General features: G+C 36.3%; 2 protein-coding genes across 2 annotated transcripts in view; one reads left to right on the top strand and one right to left on the bottom strand.

Annotated features, from left to right (window-relative positions):
• The window catches only part of LOC144661647 (lysophosphatidic acid receptor 3-like), a 668415-nt gene that overhangs the window by 438753 nt on the left and 208833 nt on the right, over positions 1-20829 (bottom strand). The gene's annotated exons all lie outside the window — the stretch shown is intronic.
• Positions 11306-17429, top strand: LOC144661651 (histamine N-methyltransferase A-like). The gene is made up of 2 exons (XM_078522460.1): positions 11306-11314; positions 13435-17429. The coding sequence occupies exon 2, from the start codon at positions 13462-13464 to the stop codon at positions 14353-14355; it is 894 nt and encodes a 297-aa protein (XP_078378586.1). The 5' UTR covers positions 11306-11314; positions 13435-13461; the 3' UTR covers positions 14356-17429.

Raw genomic sequence — 20829 nt, 5'->3', positions numbered from 1 at the left:
CAGCTTGCTTTGAATTTTTTGAGTCAAAACGCGTCCTACGACCTTCTTTAAAAAACTGTTATCAACGTACGATTTGTCTGCTTTGTTTTGAAGGCTTTGAGCTAAGACACCTCCTGATTTCTTCGTTAAATATGTATTATCAGCGTACGATTTGTCAGCCTTAGTAGCAAGTTTGGTATCAATTTCAGTCCTTACTTTGTTATCCTCAACACTAACATAGCCTACGTTTGGTACAGATCGATCGTTATATAAACTTGGATAATACACTTCGGTATTTTGCAATGAAAGGCCGGCACAATCAAACACTGTTTCATTTCTGTTCTTTTTAAGGAAGAATTGGTTAAGATATCGTTTATTTACGGCCGTCTCGAGATCCCTTGAATAATTTTCAATTGAATCATCAATCGCAACGTCATCAGGCGTTTTTAGCCCTATTACTCTCTTTTTATTCAAATTGAAATTACCTTCAGGCGTAACATCAAAGCCGACTCCTGGGTCACCCTTTTCACCTCGAGGGCCTTTAATTGGTGTAATATTAGTGTTATTTGATTGTAATAAACCGTTTGAGTAACTCATATTATATCAATCAGTTATATTATATTATATTTTTTCATTGAAATTCTTAGTTACGAATTTTCGTGGCTTATCAATATATAAAAAGCTAAATGGGTCTGCAGTTGCTTTGAGATAGTCGTTTTTACTGATTCCAATTCTCTGCAAATCATTCCTTGTTCATTATTAGATGGGAATTCGAAAATACAGTGATGAGTACAATTTAATCTGATTGTTTTATCGGTATTATAATAGCTTTGAGATAAATAAATGCAACTGAATTTTTATTTCTTGAATTTGTAAAATAGTTGCGTATTTCGCTATCATTTTTTGATCCCGTATTGAGATAATCGTCAAAGATGACTAGTTTTTGGCCTTCATCTGATATTTTATCAAGCGGTATTATTTTATCATTACTTGCTTCAATAACAGAATAACCAGCCTCTTGACTAATGGGTTCAAAGGTATTGAAAAGATGTTGATATTTCGATTGCTGAAGATTTTTCCCATAAAGATATATTTTATCATAAAACAAAAGCCGGTATATCATATCAAGTAAAAGGTTGGTTTTACCCCCACCCGAGGGAGAAGAAATCAACATTCTGAAACATTGATTTGGCATGAAATCGTATAGTTGTCTAAAGTTTGAGGCCATATCGTCTTTAGTGTCATAATTCGGTATTCTCATTATATTATATGGGTATATTATTTTCAGTTCAACAAGGTGTTCAACACGGTGTACATCAAGGTGTTAAACGCTATGTTAAATGTTGATTTTTATATTCAATTTTATTTTTTATGAACGTAATAATATAAAATAAAATGAGTTTACTTAGATGGAAAGAGCTTGCAAAGAGTAAATCTGATTTGGGCGATAAAATAATTATGTTAAAAATGCAATCACACAAAATAATATCGGTCAGCAGACAAGCCAACAGTCATTTTCGAAGGTATTCAAACAGTGACAAGTAAATTAGATGATGTAATTAAAAGTAATTGCAGATAGCAAAAGTACCAAAAATCGTGTCAAAAAGGGGATGAGAGGTGAAATGGAAGCTCCAGATTACTATCCTGAAGTTGATCCTTTTGAGGATATGGACGTAGATAATTTATTTGATGAGCCTGTAATGCCACAAAATGAAAAACAGATTGTACCGAAACCACCAACATATGAAGAATCTTTAAAAGATCTTTTAGAAGGAAATAAGGAGATTTATATTGATCCCAATATTTTCCTGAATATGAAGATGAATTACCTCCTGAATACGATGAGGATGAAATTGATTATGCTTTAGATGCTGATGATGAAGTAAGTGAAATACTAGAAGACGTTGGTATCGACGATTATGATGTAGTGCAAATGAAATTAGATCAGCTTGAAATGACACCAAAGAAAACCAAGAACTATCTTAATAAGATTTTAGAGAAAGCCAAATATAAACGGAGACAATTGAAAGGTTTCAAGGCGAATGTTACTAAAGAATATAATAGGGGAAATATATCTGAAGCGGAAAGACAGATTAAAAATAAGAGAATAAGCAATGCAAGAGTTGCATTAAATGACTACATCAATCATTACGAAAGTAAAGCCAAAACGATAAAAGGTTCTGGTATTCGAAAAAATCAGAAAGGTGGAAATGTTATATTTTTTAACGATGTAAAACAGCTTCTCAAAAAATTGGAATTGATCATCGGTTCAATAAACGCAGGAAACACATCATTTAAAATGCGAAATATGGGAGTCGCTATATTAGACACACTTTTAAAAAGGTCTACTATAAATAAACAACAATATAAACAGATATATAATCTGTACTTTAAAGTCTAATTTATGTAACTGTATTATATATATGGATCGTGAGTTAGTATTATCATCATATAGTGTTAAAAATCAAGGGAATAACACTCCTCAAAATTTTAAACTAAATTCAACAGGCCTATAACATTGGATAGCAATTACCAATATATGATAGGTCTCAATCGTATTATTAACATGTCATTTACATGGTTTAATGTAAATCCCTCATATGGTAATCAGCTGATTAAATATAGTTCAGATAATGGGAATAAATTTGAAGAATAACTTTCCCTGCAGGTGTTTGGAATTATTCTGAATTTGATGAATATATTAAAGAGATTACTAAGACGGGGGATGATGATAACCCTATATATCCCATCTCTATTGATTTTGATTCAACAACATTCCGAGTCACAATCACTTTATCTCAAAATTATCAACTTGATTTGACGCATAGCAATTTCAACGACCTTATAGGGTTTGATAAAAAGGTATTAAAGGATGCGGTTAATATTGGTCCAAGAGTCCCAAATCTAAGCCAAGATACCGATATATTAAATGTACATTGCGATCTAGTCAATACTTCTTTAGTCGATGGCGAAGAGTCGGATATCATTTATACTTTTTCGACCAGCGTACTACAGCCGAGTTATTCGTTTACAATCGAGCCTCGTAGGGTCACATATAACCCGGTTAATAAGCAACAGATAAGTAGCATTCGAATATACATCACAGATGGGAAGAGACGGTTAATTAACCTGAATGGAGCGGATACGTCTTTTTCATTAATTTTGAAAAGGATAGAATAATATAACATAATAGTATATAATGAAACCATATGAATTCAAGAGGTTTTACCATCCAAAATTTGGTAAATTTGTATATAAGCACAAAGGGTCAGGGATTATCGTTGATAACATTTTCAAACCGATGAAGAGTGTTATGGCGTCTGTTGTTAAAAAAATTGTCAAGCCCTTAGGTAAGAAGGCAATAAAATCAGGTATTTCTCATGCAGGTGATAAACTGGGTAAAAGGGCATCAGAAAAAGCCGGAGACCTTATAATGGAAAGGCTAAGGAATATGAGGAAGGGAAATGCTGGGCAAAAGTCACTATCCCCAATCTTACAGAAAGTAAATGCCTCACCTGTCAGACACCAACAGAAAAATGAAAGTACTGATATGATCATTAATAGATTAATATCAGGATCAGGTGTAAAAAGAAGGCGTTGAGTAAAATGAATAAAATGATTAAAAAAATTGGTACATAATTGCAAAATTATGTAACATAATAATATATGTCTTTTAGAACAAGCGAATACTTACAGAGATATGAGTTGGTTCGATTTCAACTCGATGATGTAATTCGAGTCCCAGCTAACGGTCAGCACCAACTTAAAAACGGCTATAAGTTCACGATTAACGATAGAAGTTCATTCTACGATTGGTATAATGCGTATTTCGAGGTGCAATTTCAGGTGCAAATGTTAGCTGATGGAGCAACCACGGGGGCGAATCGTATCACAGTTATTAATGGAGCACATTCATTGATTGCCCACATGATGATTAAATCAGCAGGAAAAATCGTTTATGATACCGATAATCTCCATAAAGTTACTTTCGTTAAGAATCTCCTCGAATATAGTGACGATTTTAGTCGTTCAGTAGCAAAAAATAGTCTTTGGTATCTAGATACCGACCATAGGATAGCAAATGCTAATCAGAATGCAGGGTTTGAGGCTAGGCGACTTTTGACGACAGGTCTCAATGATGTCAATGTTGTTATACCTCTAAATCGTTACAGTTTCTTTGAAGAGCTGGAAGGTCGAATGTTACTCCCAATGCAACTCCAATTCAATATACAGTTACAGAATGACGCCGAATTACTTAAAAAGGCCGATGATGTAGCTGATGGACGAGTGGTCCTTAATAGATTCCTTCTATGGGTCCCAAAATTGACTCCAAAGGACAGCCTATATGATAAGTTTGTTAGTTCCTTCTTGGTAAAGAACACTTGGACGTATATGCGCGAAATGTATGAGGTTTCCGCACCAACGAATAGCAGTGGATTCTTCCAGATCTCATCCAGTATTGATAATGTTAAGGCTATCTTTGTATATCTACAACGAGCTAAATCAAACAATGCAGATGAAAATCCCTATGAATTTGATACCTTCAATATCAATCTTGACCGTGGGAATGGTAGTTATTTGACAACATGCCGATTGGAATACGGCAACGGAGTGTTTTATCCTGAGACCGAATATGATAGTGAGTCCAAAGTTAGGATCTTCAATGATTTGATGTCTTATGGTATGAGAAAGAATGATTACAACAGCGGTACACAACTCAACTTGGCAAATTACAACTCTCTCTATCCTATTATCTTTTTTGATTTATCATATCAAGCAGAGCGAGTAACTAGAGACCCAAAGCAGTTGATCTTCAGATATAAACTAAACGCTAATAGTGCGGGAGATAGTCCTTTCAACGTCCATGCCATCGTTCTTTATGATGAGACAATCGTCATTGACAAGGTGGGGAATGAGCTGGTTATTGTATAAATCAATCAATTGAATATTATGTATAAACCATTCTATTTTGTATACGTTTTATAAACAAGAAATTATATAACATATAATATATATACAAGTAATGACAACTTATCACTCTCATAAAGTGAATCTGTCAGAAGGACAGCGAAGGAAGCTTTTGACTGCTTATAGAAATAAAAGTGAGATCACTATTCGCTTAAGCAATTCAGATATGACTGGCAATGACAGTTTAATGCTAACTCAACGACAAATCAATAAATTGAATAAGGCTAAGAAGTTAGGTGTTGGATCTTATTTAAACATCTCAAAGGCACAAATTCGAAAGGTCATTAGGGTCGGTCATGGGGCACCGCGGATTGGTTTTCCAATGATTGGAATAAGTGCTATGAAAACGAAAACAAGATCAAGAAGGTCAACAACTAACAAATCAACAACTGATAACACTTCAAAGAAGGATGGTGGAAATATTAGACTACCAAGTAAGAAAGATGTATTAGCTTACACACCGCCACCATTCATTGGTTCTTGGGATGAATATGATAAATTTCTTAGAACAGGTGGATTGGTGCTTCCAAAAAAAAAGATCTTAAAACCGAAAAGAAAGTAAGAAAGCCAACATTCCATAAGAATATACCAATGAGTAATTTTGATTTAATAAACTGGTGTTTATATTTGAATATACCGATAAAAAATGTACTAATGAGAGACGAGACTGTGCCACATAATCACAAATTAGGAATATTCATTTACAATCTCCAACCGTCATATCTGAGTGGTAGTCATTGGGTTGCAACTTATGTAAAAGATAAGGTAATCAATTATTTTGATAGTTTTGGTATGCCTTCATTTCAAAAAATAGTCGATCACGCAAAAAAAGAAGAATTTAACATTGCTACATCAAAACAATCAGATACAGAATATAAATACAACCACATGCGGATACTTCTGTTTATACTTTTTGAATGAGATGAACCATGGGAATACGTATTCTAATTTGTTGGAAGTGTTTGACATATATGACACAATGAAGAATGAGAAATTCATTCAACATTATTTCAGAAATATATAACTTATATATATAATGGTTAAATCGTATTGTGTACGTGAAAAAATAAAAACTAATTCAGTTCCTAATTCTGAAAAATATATGAGAACAAAAAACAATCGTTTAATACTCAAATCGAAATGCGTTTCTTGTGGTATTACTAAAACCCGTTTTGTTAGTGAGAAAAAAGGGCGTGGAGTAGGTGAAACGATTAACAAAAAGGTCGGCGAAAAGATTCCAGGGTTTCAACAGGCTCAAGACTTAGCATCGGCTATCATGGCAGTTACCGGAGGTGATAAAGATCTATTTAAAAAATATTGGCGCGGTGACTTTGCTAAAGGTATATTTAATAAAAAAAGCGGAATTCAGACATCTAATTTTTGGAAGCCTGCTGGTGCATATACAAATGAAAAATTTAATCCATCATGTAATTACACAGAATATAAAAACGGCAAATGGGTTAATCATTATTGTGATTAATATCTAACATATAATATATATGTGCCTGTCATACTGCGTTTCATGTAATAAAAAAACAAATTCAATCAATACTAAAAAAGTAAAAGCAAAGAATGGCCGACTTATGGAAAAATCAATTTGCTCAATCTGTAAAAACAAAAAGAGTAAATTCATCAAAGGTGAAGGTATCGATATCCATAAAGCTATTTTAAAAGTAGCACCAAAAAAGGGTTTTGTAATGCCTGGTCATCGTTATACAGGTCCTGGTAATCCTTTAGAGAAACAGGTAAAGTGGGATCAAAAAACAGGTAAAATACTGGAGATATATGAAAAACCAACAGGAAAAACGGACGCCGTGAGCATGCAACATGACGTGGATTACTCAGTATGTGCAAACAAACCATCAAAAAATCAGGTTAAATGCAAAAACGAAGCTGATAAAAAAGATGGTAAAAGCCCTTGATGCTATCCCATGGAAAGACAGACAATGGGGTCATGCTATTGCAAGGAACACTATTGCTACCAAGGCTAAAGTAGGTATGGGTGTAAAACAAAAGAAGACAAAAAACGGAAAACGGCGTTGAGTAAAAATGATTGGTCTCAACAATTAGCCGATGAGTTACATAAACCAATCAGACGAAAATTTAAAACTAGAAGAGTAATATCAAATGGAATTGACGACATATGGTCTGCTGATTTAGTTTTTATGGATAAACTTTCAAAATGGAATAAAGGTTATAAATATCTATTGACTATAATTGACGTATTCAGTAAATTCGCTTGGGCTATACAATTGAAAGATAAGAAAGGTACATCAATAACTAACGCATTCAACAATATTGTCATTAATGACAAACGTAAACCTGAATTTCTCTGGGTCGATCAGGGATCTGAATTTTATAACAAAACATTCAAGGAATGGCTAAAGCAAAATGATATTAACATGTATTCCACTTTTAATGAAGGTAAAGCTGTTGTTATTGAGAGATTTAATAGAACTTTGAAAAATAAAATGTACAAACAGTTTACTATTCAAGGTAACACACAGTATCTTGAAATGCTACCCATACTGGTAAAAGAATACAATAATACAAAACACAGTTCAATAAAGATGACACCAACAGAAGCTTCAAAGGAAAAGAATCAAGGAATTGTATATCTTAACCTATACGGTGATATGGAGCCATTATCAGCAAAACCCAAATTTAAGGTTGGTGATAAGGTCCGAATATCTAAGTATAAACGAATTGTTTTCGATAAGGGTTATACACCAAATTGGAGTGAAGAAATGTTCGTAATTACTAAGATCCAACATACTAATCCCATTACATACAAAATAAAAGATTTGAATGATGAAGAAATAAAAGGTAGCTTTTATGAACCTGAATTATTAAAAGCAAAACAGGATGTATTCAGAATTGATAAAGTGATCCGTAGAGATTATAAGAAGAAACAAGCTTTAGTTAAGTGGAAAGGATACAGTGATGACTTCAACAGTTGGATTCCAATCAAGGATTTGAAAGATATATAAACAATTTTTAATTTTATTTATGGAGTATATGTTAAGAGTGCCTTAAAATCAATTATCAAGTATTACACATGCAAATAAAAATATTAAGTATAATATTTTTATAAATCAGTATTTGATTACAAAAAATATTTTAGGACATACATTCATTTTAAAAAAACATTGAATTTATCAACAACTAATTTTTCATCTAATTGATTTTCATTATAAAAAAAGGTATCAATATTTATAATACTACAGCCGTTATCAAAAAGCATTTCGACAATATCTAAATTAAACAAATTTGATATTACGTAATTAGTATCTTTATAATTATCAAAATATGCTTCAATATAATCGGCCCATGGGTTAGCCCCGCCATCCATAACAATTACACTGTTTGGCTGATTAAATACCATGTGCTTGAAATTAAATTCATCTTCTAAGATTTTAGCAATTATTTTAATATCATTCGATCTATTATTTTTATCCGAGGTTAAACCGATTATAAATCTTTTATTATTCATATATATATTACAAAGAGATTTTATTTTTATATGTGTTTTTTCCTTAAACGCACTATTAATGATATAAGAAATTAATATATTGTGTCATTAATATATAACAATTGATGTTTTGGAATGATAATATTGTTAATGGCCGATACCAGAGATGGTTTACCAAAGAAGACAAAATGAAAGCTATAAGGCGCACAAAAGCCCGTTATATGCGAAATACACGATGGTTTTGTGAGCAATGTAAAAAAGAGTACAGTCTGGGTAGCAAGTGGACCCATATAAGACAATCCCATTCGAAAGCACTATAAAAAAAGTTTGAAAAAGAGTATAAGAAGTTTTTCTTATTTTGAACCTAGGGTTGAGTTAGGGTTGGTTTTTCAGGCTTGGTTTTACAGGCTTTTTTTTCTAGGGTTTGAATTTCAGTTTTTGATTCTAATATTTGATTCCAATATTTGAATCCATTTTTGTCCCATATTTTGTATCCAGCACTGGAAGTAGTGATGTACTACATCTCTAAGGCAAATTTGCCTCAGAGTGTAGTACATTACTACTGGGGGGGGGGGGGCACCCTGTATATTTTTGGGTGGGGGTGTGCCACTGGAAATCTGAAACCCTTACCCTATACCAGACCATCTTCAGCTGGTTTTACAACCCTATAGTAATACTAGACTAGATACCAAAAATCCCCACCCTATCCCAAACTTGCTTCTTTTTAGAACTGCATCACTATAAGTGTTTTTAATGGAAAACCATTTGTCAACAACGTTGTCACTGATTTTATTCACGTCTAGGGAAGCCTCTAAATCTCTTCCGAGTTTCTATTCCTATTCTGGACTTAATTCTTTATACCATTGATCAGTTTCTCGGCAAATGATACCCTATTCTAGACCAAAACTCGCTGATTTCTATACCGTATCCCAGACTAAACTGCTTGAAAACCATACCCTTCACAGCAGCACATACCTATATAGCTCATATATGGGAGTGCCCCACCCCCCCCGGGAGGGGGGGGGTTACCTCGCTCGCTGACTCATGATCGCAGCCTGCTGCATGTACTCTTGTGGGACTGGCAGGCCCCAAACATAAGAATACTTGCAGGTTGCATTTGTATAAATTTTGTCCGTCTTATATCTGACACAAATGACGAGCCTGTTTTCCTTCAGTTCACAAATCACACACAATTTTTGGACCATTTTTACAAATCAGGTATTAAATATACATTAGTTAAAGAAAATGAGCTTAAAATGACGAGTCAATTTGTGTGGCATTTACCTTTCAATACCCTAGCTACTAACTTGAATTGATCTCTCATGGAGGTGTTAAATTTTTTTTTCCTCAGGCGAGTTTACAATGCAAGAATAAAATAAAATAAAAAAATAAATAAATGGGAATTTACAGTGGGATCTTCCACTAGGTGGCTCTTCTTGATCCCACTGATTCCAGATCGAATTGGAATTTGGAAGTGTTGGTTTTTGTGAAGGGAGGAAAACCGGAGAAAAACCCTCGGAGCAAGGACGAGAACCAACAACAAACTCAACCCACATATGGTACCGGGCCGGAATCGAACCCGGGCCACATTGGTGAGAGGCGAGCGCTCTCACCACTGCGCCATCCCTGCTCCCCCAAGACATACCTAAAAGCCCTAAAACACAACGAGAACGTGTCCTCCGCACAAAATCAGACTTCTTCATGATTAATCGTTTGCAGAGCCCGTTGGGCTCCTGTCGTTTGTCAATTGGTGCTTCACTTCATTATTTTATGAGCACTGATTTATTTTCGGATTTCACGAATTTCAGCCGGAATCGCGAATCACGATCCAGCAGATCACCGCCAACTTAACCTGCGATCAGGCGTTATTTTTCTCGCGGCGGAGGGGTCAACGGAAAAATGAACGCCTGATACAATTACTTGTCGAGTCGTCTGTAAAAAGTCCAGAATCTGGACTTTTTTCTGATTGGTCAGGAAACAAAAGGCAACATTAGAACTCTATTCTGATTGGCTAATTGAGTTCAAGTCTATCTTCCGGTCCAAAAATATCGCGCGTAGATGATTGTTATCATGGCGGGTGTTGAGCGGATCGCGGAATGAAGCGAGTTCTTCTAGCTCTTAGAAAATCTCTCAAGAGTTTTGTTCACAAAACATTTAAAGACGAACAAAGGGAGTGTATTCGACCAATAGTTTGTGAAAGAAAAGATGTTTGGCGGTGCTTCCGACGTGATTCGGCAAGAGCGTGATCTACCACCAATGGTGTGGAAGAGTATTACATCACACCACCAAAGACGCCAGACGATCGTGCCAGTGACGAAAACTACGGCCTTGAAATGTCTGACCTGAGCCTTACACAAAATCAGCCTTTGCAGAAAACAAATTTTAAAAACCATCCGAACAGCTCGTTCAAAAAGGTAATTCAAACACATGTTTGTGAGAGTATAAAAAATATAATTTGAAGGCGCTAATCACGCTTATCTGATGGCATCGCCAACATTCTCGACGACGTTGACAGATATTCTAATTAGGGGGCGGCAGACGACTTGACAAGTAATTGTATCAGGCTTTCCTTTTTTCGCCTTCCCTCCACCGCGAAAAAAGAAAGCCTGATCGCAGGTTACCGCTAACTAGACTGGCAATTCACCATGTTCAAGGATGGCGGTTTTTACGTGTCACGCGCTAATGTTTGCTCAAATTACGCGTCACGCATGACGACGGGCACCGACGCTGCGGGACGAGGGTAATCACGTGCTCTGAAATTTGCGCAATAATTAACGTAATTTTAACTTACAATCAAGGATCACGCAAGTTTCTCTGTGTTAGAATCACTACGTGCTTCAGAACTTGCAGTGTGGAAAAGGAAGAACTTTCTCCTTCGCTAATAGTGCCAGCGAGGTAAGTTTAATGAGTGATGATATTTTATAGGGGATTGAATCTTTTTCGAACGTTTAATTTCACTCCGATGCGTTCTTCGATGTCGACCGATGAATGAACAGGTTAAATTAAATTCAGTTTGGACTGAGTCGCTTTTCTTGCAAGAGTGCCAAATATATTGAACAACAATCAGTCCCACACAAATGTATTGCTATCTTTTACACAGATCAGTCCATTTTATTCATTACCCTGTGAGCGGGCTCGCGTACGGAGCCCCGATCACGCCCGGGGGGGGGCACCCGGTATATTTTTGGGTGGGGGTGTGCCGCTGGGAATTTGAAGCCCTTACCCTATACCAGACCATGTTCAGCTGATTTTTGCAACCCTATACTAGACTAGACACTGAAAATCCCTACCCTATCCCAGACTTGCATTTTGTTAGAACTGTATCATTATCAGTGTTTTAATGGAAAACCATCTGTGAACAACGATGCCGCGATGATTTTATTTACGTTTAGGAAAGCCTCTTTCTCTTCCGAGTTTCTGGACTATATTTGTCACCGTCGATCGGTTTCCCGGCAAATGCTACCCTTTTCTAGACCAAAACTCTCTGATTTCTATACCCTATCCCAGACTAAACTGCTTGAAAACCATACCCTTCACAGCGGCACATACCTATATAGCTCATGTATGGGAGTGCCCCCCCCCCCCCCGGGCGATCACGCCAGCCCACCACAAGTAGGAGAGCGAAGCGAACGTGACAAATGGGAGGCCAAGTTTCCTCGCCAACTTATCGCGACCTTGAGCCCCTAAAAACGTGTCCCTGCCCACAATCTACCGTGAATATATAAAGCATTTGAATTTATACCATTTAAAACAGAACCACTGCGTTCCAATACAAGGCCTTAATTAATACCTCTTACATGAGTAAGAGTCACGTTCGTGGTCCGTATTGTGATCATAACTCGTGAGCTTGGGTCGCCTGGTTGCATGGCCTTTAAACTTAAAATCTGGTAGCCTGTTCCAGGCGTTCATTTTTTCGCTCGCCGTTCCTCGCGCCGCTTCCAACTAACCGAACGCCTGGAACAGGCTAAAAATCAGGCAAAGGAGACAACGAGGGCTTTTTGGTCTCTCCAACCCTGCGTAAACCACTTTTTCCAAAGCTTGAGACTAGTAATGCATAGTGAGAAAGTATTTCGTCCACCCGACTTTAAAGGAGCTATGACGCGCACTGCACAACTTGATTTTTTTTTTCAAATTTTATGTTCGTAATCCGCCTCAATTATTTACAGTCGTAACTATCCTTGTTTATTTACGATGTAGTATTACATATTTGTTTTAGTTTTTGTTTTTTTCCTATTTTAGAATACCTTTACTTTGAGGTTTCCTTAAACTGAGTAGAAACATTGGACTCATCATCATCATCATCATGTTTTTTTTTTTTTTTTTTTTTACCATCGAATTTCAGAGTAGCTTGTTCAGCTAATATCTCCGAGCATTTCAACAGTACACAGCATGATGGGCAAAGACCAGACCACCACACCGGGAACTCCATGCCCTACTCTTTACGATAAGTGTGTGGGTTCTTTTACGTCCCCTGCTGACCATAACACTGAAGATGCAGGAGATGGGGCCTACGGTTTATTGTCCTTATCCGAGAAGACTAGAATATCTAACCATTTGCTGATGTCATTGCAAAGGCAGCATATTCTTCTCAGTTATATTCTCCTCAGTTATTTTAAGACCCTGAGTGTCGGTCCGGTCTGGGACTCGAACCCGAGACCTCCCACACGGTAGTCTGGCGCTCTACCATGCCAACTGAGCTAACCGGTCGGCGGTCTCTACCGTGACTAAATGACTTCTGGGGGGGGGGGGGGGCTGCCAAATGAAATGAACAGGGATGCTCTTCGGAAAATGTCAATAAAACCCTAAAAAAGACCAAGCTGGGCGTGGCTCAACCTTTTTTTGTCTTTTGTTGACCGCCAACACAGTATGACTGCAGGTAACCCTTTTCGTGTCGTTCATATTAGAGTCATCACCCCCCCCCCCCCCCCGGGCGGACCTTTAAAATACCGTGGCAACGCTCCCTTAAACCCATGCATCAAATCAATCTTTAACGCTTTTCTCCTCGCTTCAAATAGGCTAGCTGGACAACTACAAATCTACAAATGAATCCTGCATCATCAGTGGAAGATCCCTATCTCACTTCATGGAACTTGTATCTGAAGAAATCGGAATACACAAAGACGATGACGGACTTTGTAGAAGAAGTCGCTGGTCACGTGATGACAAAGATCGCGAAAGATGACGTCAGAAGTAGTCCAGTGTTTCGGGTTCTTGGGGTTGGCAGTGGGAAAGGTAAAACAGACCTAAGAATTCTAACTGGCATAGCAACAGCGCTTGGATCTCCTCAGACAAATAGACCAGCCATTCATTCTGTCATCGTAGAGCCGAACAGCGACATGTTAGATGAATTCAAGTCGTCGGTTTCACCTTTGCCTGAGCCTCTTGCAGATTTGGCAGAAATCTCGTTCGAATGGCATGAGATGACCTTACAGAAATTCATCGAGTCTTTTCCCAACATCGAAAGTTTTCACATGATTCATTTTGTCGCATCACTTTTTTACATGGATGCCGAAACAGTTCTCAAAACCTGCTATCAGAAGCTAGCTAATGGTGGAGCGATGTTCTGCACAGTGACACGGGAAGAATCGTTTTTCCCAAAGATTTCAAGAAAGCTACACGCGAAGGCAGATTTGGGCGCAGCTCAGAAGCTCTACACAGAAGTGGATCTCGTTGATATTGCCAAGAGGAACAACTGGAAGTATGAGGAAATGAGGAAAGCCCATTACCCTTGTGACATAAGCTGCTGTTTTGACGAAGCATCAAATGAAGGGGCTATTCTACTCGACTTTCTAACACATCAGCAAGATTTTCGAGCCACGACCGACAAAGAGTTCTACAAAGAGGTGATGGACTTTTTGAGTAAAGAATCTAGCACCGATGACAATGGGAGAAAACTGATCGAACCGGGAATGACAGCAGTTGTGATTTACAAATAACAACGATTTAATACTTGTTCACCGGAAAAGGGGGCGATAAAGAGTATATTTGTTTCATGGGATTTGACAACCTCGTTTTCAGGGCTTTTTCCCTGGGAACGAGGCTGCAAGCAGAGATGGCCCTGGGAACGAGGTTGACGAGGTTGATGATTTGACAAATTAGTTTACATGAGATGTGAATGACATTTTTTTAGCCTTGTTTACTTTTTTTAATTCCAGCAAGTGAAACGTGTAAAATAGCCCGTGATCATTTAAACATTGTTTTTGTGCATATTTCAGTATAATTTTGTTGCTTTTGTGTGTCTGACAAACATTGTCAAGTTTCCATTTTTTTTCTCATAAAGTACAACAGATTTTATTTTTATAAAACATTGTGATAAGAATGAAAAGCTTTTAAACGTTTCCCAATGACGATGTTTCGACGTAGGCATAACGACATTTTCATGTCAAAACTGAATACAAATTGGGTCCTAATGTTTATGTGAAAAGAATTCCTAAAGCCTGGGTTTCACTAGCGACGTAAGCACAAGCGCAAGGATAACAGCACCTATTCTACCGTGAAAACGGCTTCGACTAAAGCAAAAGCACAAGCGCATTACATTTTGATGTTTGTCCTTGTGCTTTCGGCAAGCACAAGCACAAGGATCAAAATTTGTCCTTTTTACGCGATTGCGCTTGTGCTTGCGTCGCTAGTGAAAACCAGGCTTAAAGGACACGAATGGTAAAATGTTGAAAATTTTATGATGCCATAAAGTATTTTAACCCAAAGAGAATTGCTTGTCTTCCAAATTAGCCTTTGATAGGCCATGTTGCTCTTGATGCCACCCGATTGTAGAATATTTGTTTGTTGATGCGTTGGTTTAAATGTTGGGTTGTATGCCCAACATAATCTGTGGCGCACATGTTACATTCAAATTTATAGGCCATTGATTATTTACAATTATAGGGGGTTTCGTCTCTTTTGGGGCTCTTTCTTGTTCTGAAAGCCAAGTATAATTTGGTCACCGCTCAAAGTTTTCATTTGCCTTTTAAGGTGCTTTTGACGGAATTAGCTAATTGCTGATCTTTTAAGTGCCAGCGGGACCATTATAGTAGATCTGTCGTCACTGCATTTTTAGGTGCATCGATATTGTCGATATTATGCAGAATCTTGTTAATCGCTGAACCGATCAAACCGATTGGGTAGTCCAAGTTGTTGCACTCTTTATGATCAGAAAACGCAGTAGGAGTGAATGTGCGCTATGGATCATTGTGGTGAGTAAACAGTCTCTGTATCGTTTGTTATATATACATGTTTCAAGCCTGTTGCAACTTTTAGTGATGTTCATGCCAACAAAGAAAATGGTATTTTTTTCGGCTTTCTCCATATGAAAAAGGGTTGAATTTGTCGAAGACAGTGTTGGTATAGTTTATATTCTGCAATCGGGGGAAATCAAGAGGAACATGGTTTATCCAAGACTAATTTGGAAGACAAACAATTCTCTGTTTTGAAAAAAAAAATGCAGATCGAAGTTTAATTGATTTGATTTTTTTTTATTATTTGGGGATCTTCTTTGAAAAGCTTTATTGAGTTTGGTAAGATCTCCTGCAACTGATTGTAATAATAAGACGTTGTTCAGTTACAAATGATGGGCAAATTAAGTTGCATATTCCAAAAAAAAAAAGAATTCGACCTCGATTTTGATAATCAGAAAGACTGTTCGCGCCAAATTCTTTACGTGATTTTGGGTTAAACTACTTTATTGCACCGACATATTTTTTAACATTTTTCCATTTGTGTCTCTTAGGAATTCTTTTTGGTACCCAATTTTTATTCAGTTTTGACTTTTAACCAAGATGGTTTTAAGCTTTTCAATTTAATCTCGCAATGTTTTATATAAAAAAATCTGTTGTAAACAGAATTAGAAACTAAGCAATGTTTGCCTGACTTTTTTACGCTAGTTTTTCTGTCGATACTAAAAAATTTTCGATCAGGATCGTAAACCGAAGGGCCTCGTAAAGCAAAATCTTATCATTAAAAGGCGGTTTCATCTCATTATTTCATTAATCAACAAAAACAATTGATTAAATGCTACTATTAACTATAAAGCTTCAATCCTTTCAATATTTTGCCGCCGACATGATCGAGGGGTCAACTCGAGAGCTTGAGCCTGAGCTCCCAGCTGTTCAAATTTATCATATTTAATAAACACGTTATCAAACAAAAGCTAAAAGCCCACTTTAGGTTTGTTTGCATTGTTGTGAAGAAAACGTCTTATCCAACTTCACTTCGTGGAGCACAAAAAACGCGCGTAACAAGAAGACAAGTTCCACGTGGTAGCTTGTTTTTCTCTTATTTTTCCTGACCGCGCGAAATACGTGAATTATAGAAAGTCAGCATTTTTGAGAAACTCCCAAAAGAAAACGTTGGATAATAAATAGTTGCTTTTATTCATCTCTTGAGAAGAAGATTTTTAAATAAACACAGGGAATTTGAAGCCCTTCTCAAGTGTTTAGGCAAACCAAAGTAGTTCCTGGGAAGGGTCTGAAAGGAGGAATCAGTGTTAGCCAGGTCATAAAATAATAGGGTATGAAAAATTTCACATTTTAATCTGAAGTAGGGTAATGGTTACAGAAGACGGGTCGATTTTCGGGAAGCACCCCCTCCTCCAGTTCGTTTTTCAAGTTATGACAATATGTGTAAGGTTCCATGAACGCAAAATTTCCACTCGTGTATTTTGTTTTTGTTAAAAAATGTAAGAAGGGATTAAATCTTTCGTTAACGAACTTTTTACACAAAGAAATGAATGAAATGATCCTCGCAGTGTGTAAGCAATTTAAGCTATCGCTTTTTTTAGCCTAAAAAAAATTTCAGGGCTACAACGAGATTTTAACCCATGACCTCCGAGATACCAGTGCGTTGCTCTACCAACTCATCGCAGGTTAGAGCTATGAAGCCTTGATACGTTGGGAGCAGGTCAATTGTGGGTCCTAATGTCCTGCATATGGGCCGGAGTAGATGAAAAAGTGAATATATGAAATTTAAGACTTACATGTGAACTTCCGATAAATGACGAAATGAATATTAAAAATGATCCTCGCATTGTTTGTCTTTCATATATTTACTTTGTCATAACAGAAAACATAAAATATATGGTCAAAACGGTGCTCAAATTAATATTATGACTAATAACCTGTTTATGCATGAAATGCCCCTAGAACGCTAAGCATTTTTTTTAAAAAAAAATTAAGATCATAGTCATCATACGTAACATTTTTTTTAAATAGCTTCAAAACATTAGTAAAGAAACCTTAACAAAGCTAAACAGTGTATGCATGTATGCATGCACGACAGTCCCGTTAGAAAGTTCTGAAAAACGTTTCGTCTCTTAATTAAACAATTTTGCACTGATTCCAAGTGGATCAAAATATAACAATTTAAAGTTTCTGGTCTAAAAAGTATATATACGGTGTAGGTTCAGGTTTAGAATGCCAGCCTTGTTTATAAACTCATAGTTAAAAGGGTTAATTGAGGTTGAAATACACAGGCGCCGTGTTCCTAAAGTTGACAAACAAGTTTCGACAGTTAGATTTACTGCTCAAGTTATGAAAATGCTGCTAATGCTTTGATAAAATAAATAAACAATATAACGGTGTAGGTTTAGCCTTAGAAAATACTCTTTGTTTTCAAAGTCTTCGTTAAAAGGGTTAATTGAGGTTTATATGCACAGGCATCGTGTTCCCATAGTTGACAAACAGAAGTTTTGACAGTTTAATTTATTGCTCACGTTATGAAAATGCTCGGCTAAGAGATCTTGAGAAATCTAAGAGATCTATAGAAAAGCTGCTAGTGGATGCCCGAGCCGTTAGGCGAGAGCATTCAGCTGCTATTCTAGACTACAAAAGTGCATTATCTTCTAGTTGGTTTGACGTATAGCATTATTTTTTTGGAGGGGGTATGAAAAATATTGAAAAAATGTCTGGAAGGCCTACAAAGGCAAAAAAATGCTTGCAAACACGATTTTTACAAAATGTAATTTGCTTTTCAAGAAAAATGTTTACAGAGGTGCGTAAATTAAAAAAAATGGCAAAGGAAAAATTTTTTCATATCCCGCTTCCAGGAAAATCAGATCGATGGACCGTCCCGCTTAACAAGCATGGGGTGGAAGCGAAATCATTCGACTTTGGATATTCATGATTCCTGTCTTGTTTTACGTCTTTTACGTCAATGATTCATGATTATTCTTTTATAAATTTTATCAGATTCGATATTCATGATGATTTACTCTTCATTGTTTTTAACCAGTTTTCAAAATAACTTCTTACCAGTTTCAACAGTTAAATCTATTGCTCAAGCTATAGAAATACTGCTAATTCTAGGAGAAAAAAAATAAACAATATATACGGTGGAGATTTAGCCTTAAAAACACGCCTTGTTTTCAAAATCTTCGTTAAAAGGGTTAATTGATGTTTATATGTACAGGTACCGTGTTCCCATAGTTGACAAACTGAAGTTTTGACAGTTCAATTCACCGCTCACGTTATGAAAATGGGGCTAATTTTATAAAAAAAAAAGTAAAAGGCAATGTTCATATTCTTACTTTTTCTCCAATTCAATATAATGAGTATATGTCTGTTTTCCATTTTAAAAATAACTAGAAATTTATTTATTGTCAACAAATCTTAAACCAAAACATTTCTACCAGAATTAGGGGTTTTTAATAAAGAAAACACTATCCATTAAATCTGAAATCTACCTACGCTTTTGTTTAATCATGCAGAATTGCACTTAGATGTTATTATATCTTAGTCAATAAAGGTGAGAAAACAAAACGTGGAAAACAAATTAAAAGTCAAACACGACTAGGGTTTAACAGGGACGGTCTTTCAACGAGAAGTTCATTCCCATTTCAACAGTGACAAGTAAGTATTGGAGAATTTGCTGATGTGAGCTTGAAGTTGAGTTTTTTGCAACTCAAGCTAAATCTCACATTTTGATTCTATTCCTTTCTTTTTGTTCAGGTTTCTGCTTTCAATTTTTCGACACGGGCGCTGAGTTATTTGAAAGGTATGTTTTTAGATACCGTAAGGCCATTAAAAAAAATGTTTCTCGTCCCCGCCCGCTTCATTTTATGGGGCAGCCTCTCTTTTTTTAATTATTTGTTATTGGAAAAAGTTAGAACGAACAAAATAAAACAGGCGCAAAATTTTAAACACTTGGAACCGCCAGCACGCTAGGTCCGTACTGGATAGCTCAATTTCCTTGCAGGATTTATTTAGCAAGTTTGTTTCTGGAGAATTTGTTTTTTTTTTTAAAATTTTTTTTTTTTTTTTTTTTTTTTTGCACAATTTTTTTAAATTATTTTTTTTATTTATTTAATTCCTCAAAAAAAAAAAAAAAAAAAATTAGATAAAGTATATTTAAATTGTTTAAAAATTTAAAAGAATTTATACGTTTCCTACGTTTTAAATAGTTTAATGTAAATATCGTTTGTGCATATATATCCTATTTTTTTCTCAGTTTGATTGTTTCTGGAGAATTTTACGATGGAGGAAATAATAAAAAAAAAGCGCCCGCCTGCTCTAATTTTCCTTGAAATTTGCACGAGAAACGTTTCTCTTTTTACTTTTAGGTACAAATTTTTTTGGTTAAAATTAAAAATATTGCAAAATTCTCCACCCCGAAAGCTAATGCAAAAAGACACTTCAAAAACTCTGTTTTTTACAGACTAAAGTTTCTTATGCAGTGCAACGCTATTAAAGCAGCGGGGAACCTCCATTTCAACCAAAAACATGATATATATGTAAAATGGTACGAGTAAGCATTTTCACATTAGGGTAGTGGTCATAACAAGTGTACTCGACGAGGACCCACCTTGTGTAGGGGTAGGGGGCTATGCAAGACACCACCAGTCGGATTAGCCAAATGGACAAAATTTATTTGCCTCAAAATTCAAGTTGAGACTTTCATATTCAGAGTGCATGAAGCTTGTATTGCTGGAGGCATAGCACAAGAAGGTTTGAATCTTTCTCTTAGTTTCTACTCCTGATAGAGTAGGGGCTATACAAACAAGACACCATCTTTTAAGGTGGGAAAGGTAGGGTACATTAAGAGACCACCAGTCTGTTTGCAGAGTGGTGGGTCCTGTCTGAGTACAACAGTTTTGACCGTTTCCCTTACACAAGCTTTTTAGCAAGATGAACGCACTTATATTTCTTTTGTTTGAAAGTGTGGTTTCAAAGGGGCTACGTCACGGCGCGGACAACGCATCTTGAAAAAAATGGCGGGTTTTTGAAGTTTCTAGTTCGCAATCCGTCTAAATCTTCGTCAGTCGAAATCATCCTTGGTTATTTTTGGGTTTTTATTACTCCTTTGGTGTTTTCTACGTTAGAAAACTACTATTTTGGAATTTTCTAGCTCTTTCCCCTTGCCTAGTAGCTCCTTTTGTTATTGCCTAAACTGGCAAAGAAGGAAGACCTCAACTCTTAAGCTGA

Source organism: Oculina patagonica, chromosome 7 (assembly GCF_052425735.1).
Source record: "Oculina patagonica isolate OP01 chromosome 7, crgOcupat, whole genome shotgun sequence".
NCBI classification, from domain to species: Eukaryota; Metazoa; Cnidaria; class Anthozoa; order Scleractinia; family Oculinidae; genus Oculina; species Oculina patagonica.
This window is presented reverse-complemented; position numbering and strand designations above follow the sequence as displayed.

Excerpts from the sequence above, each read along its gene's own strand:
- LOC144661651 (XM_078522460.1), top strand. The coding sequence starts at position 13,462 with ATGAATCCTGCATCATCAGTGGAAGATCCCTATCTCACTTCATGGAAC.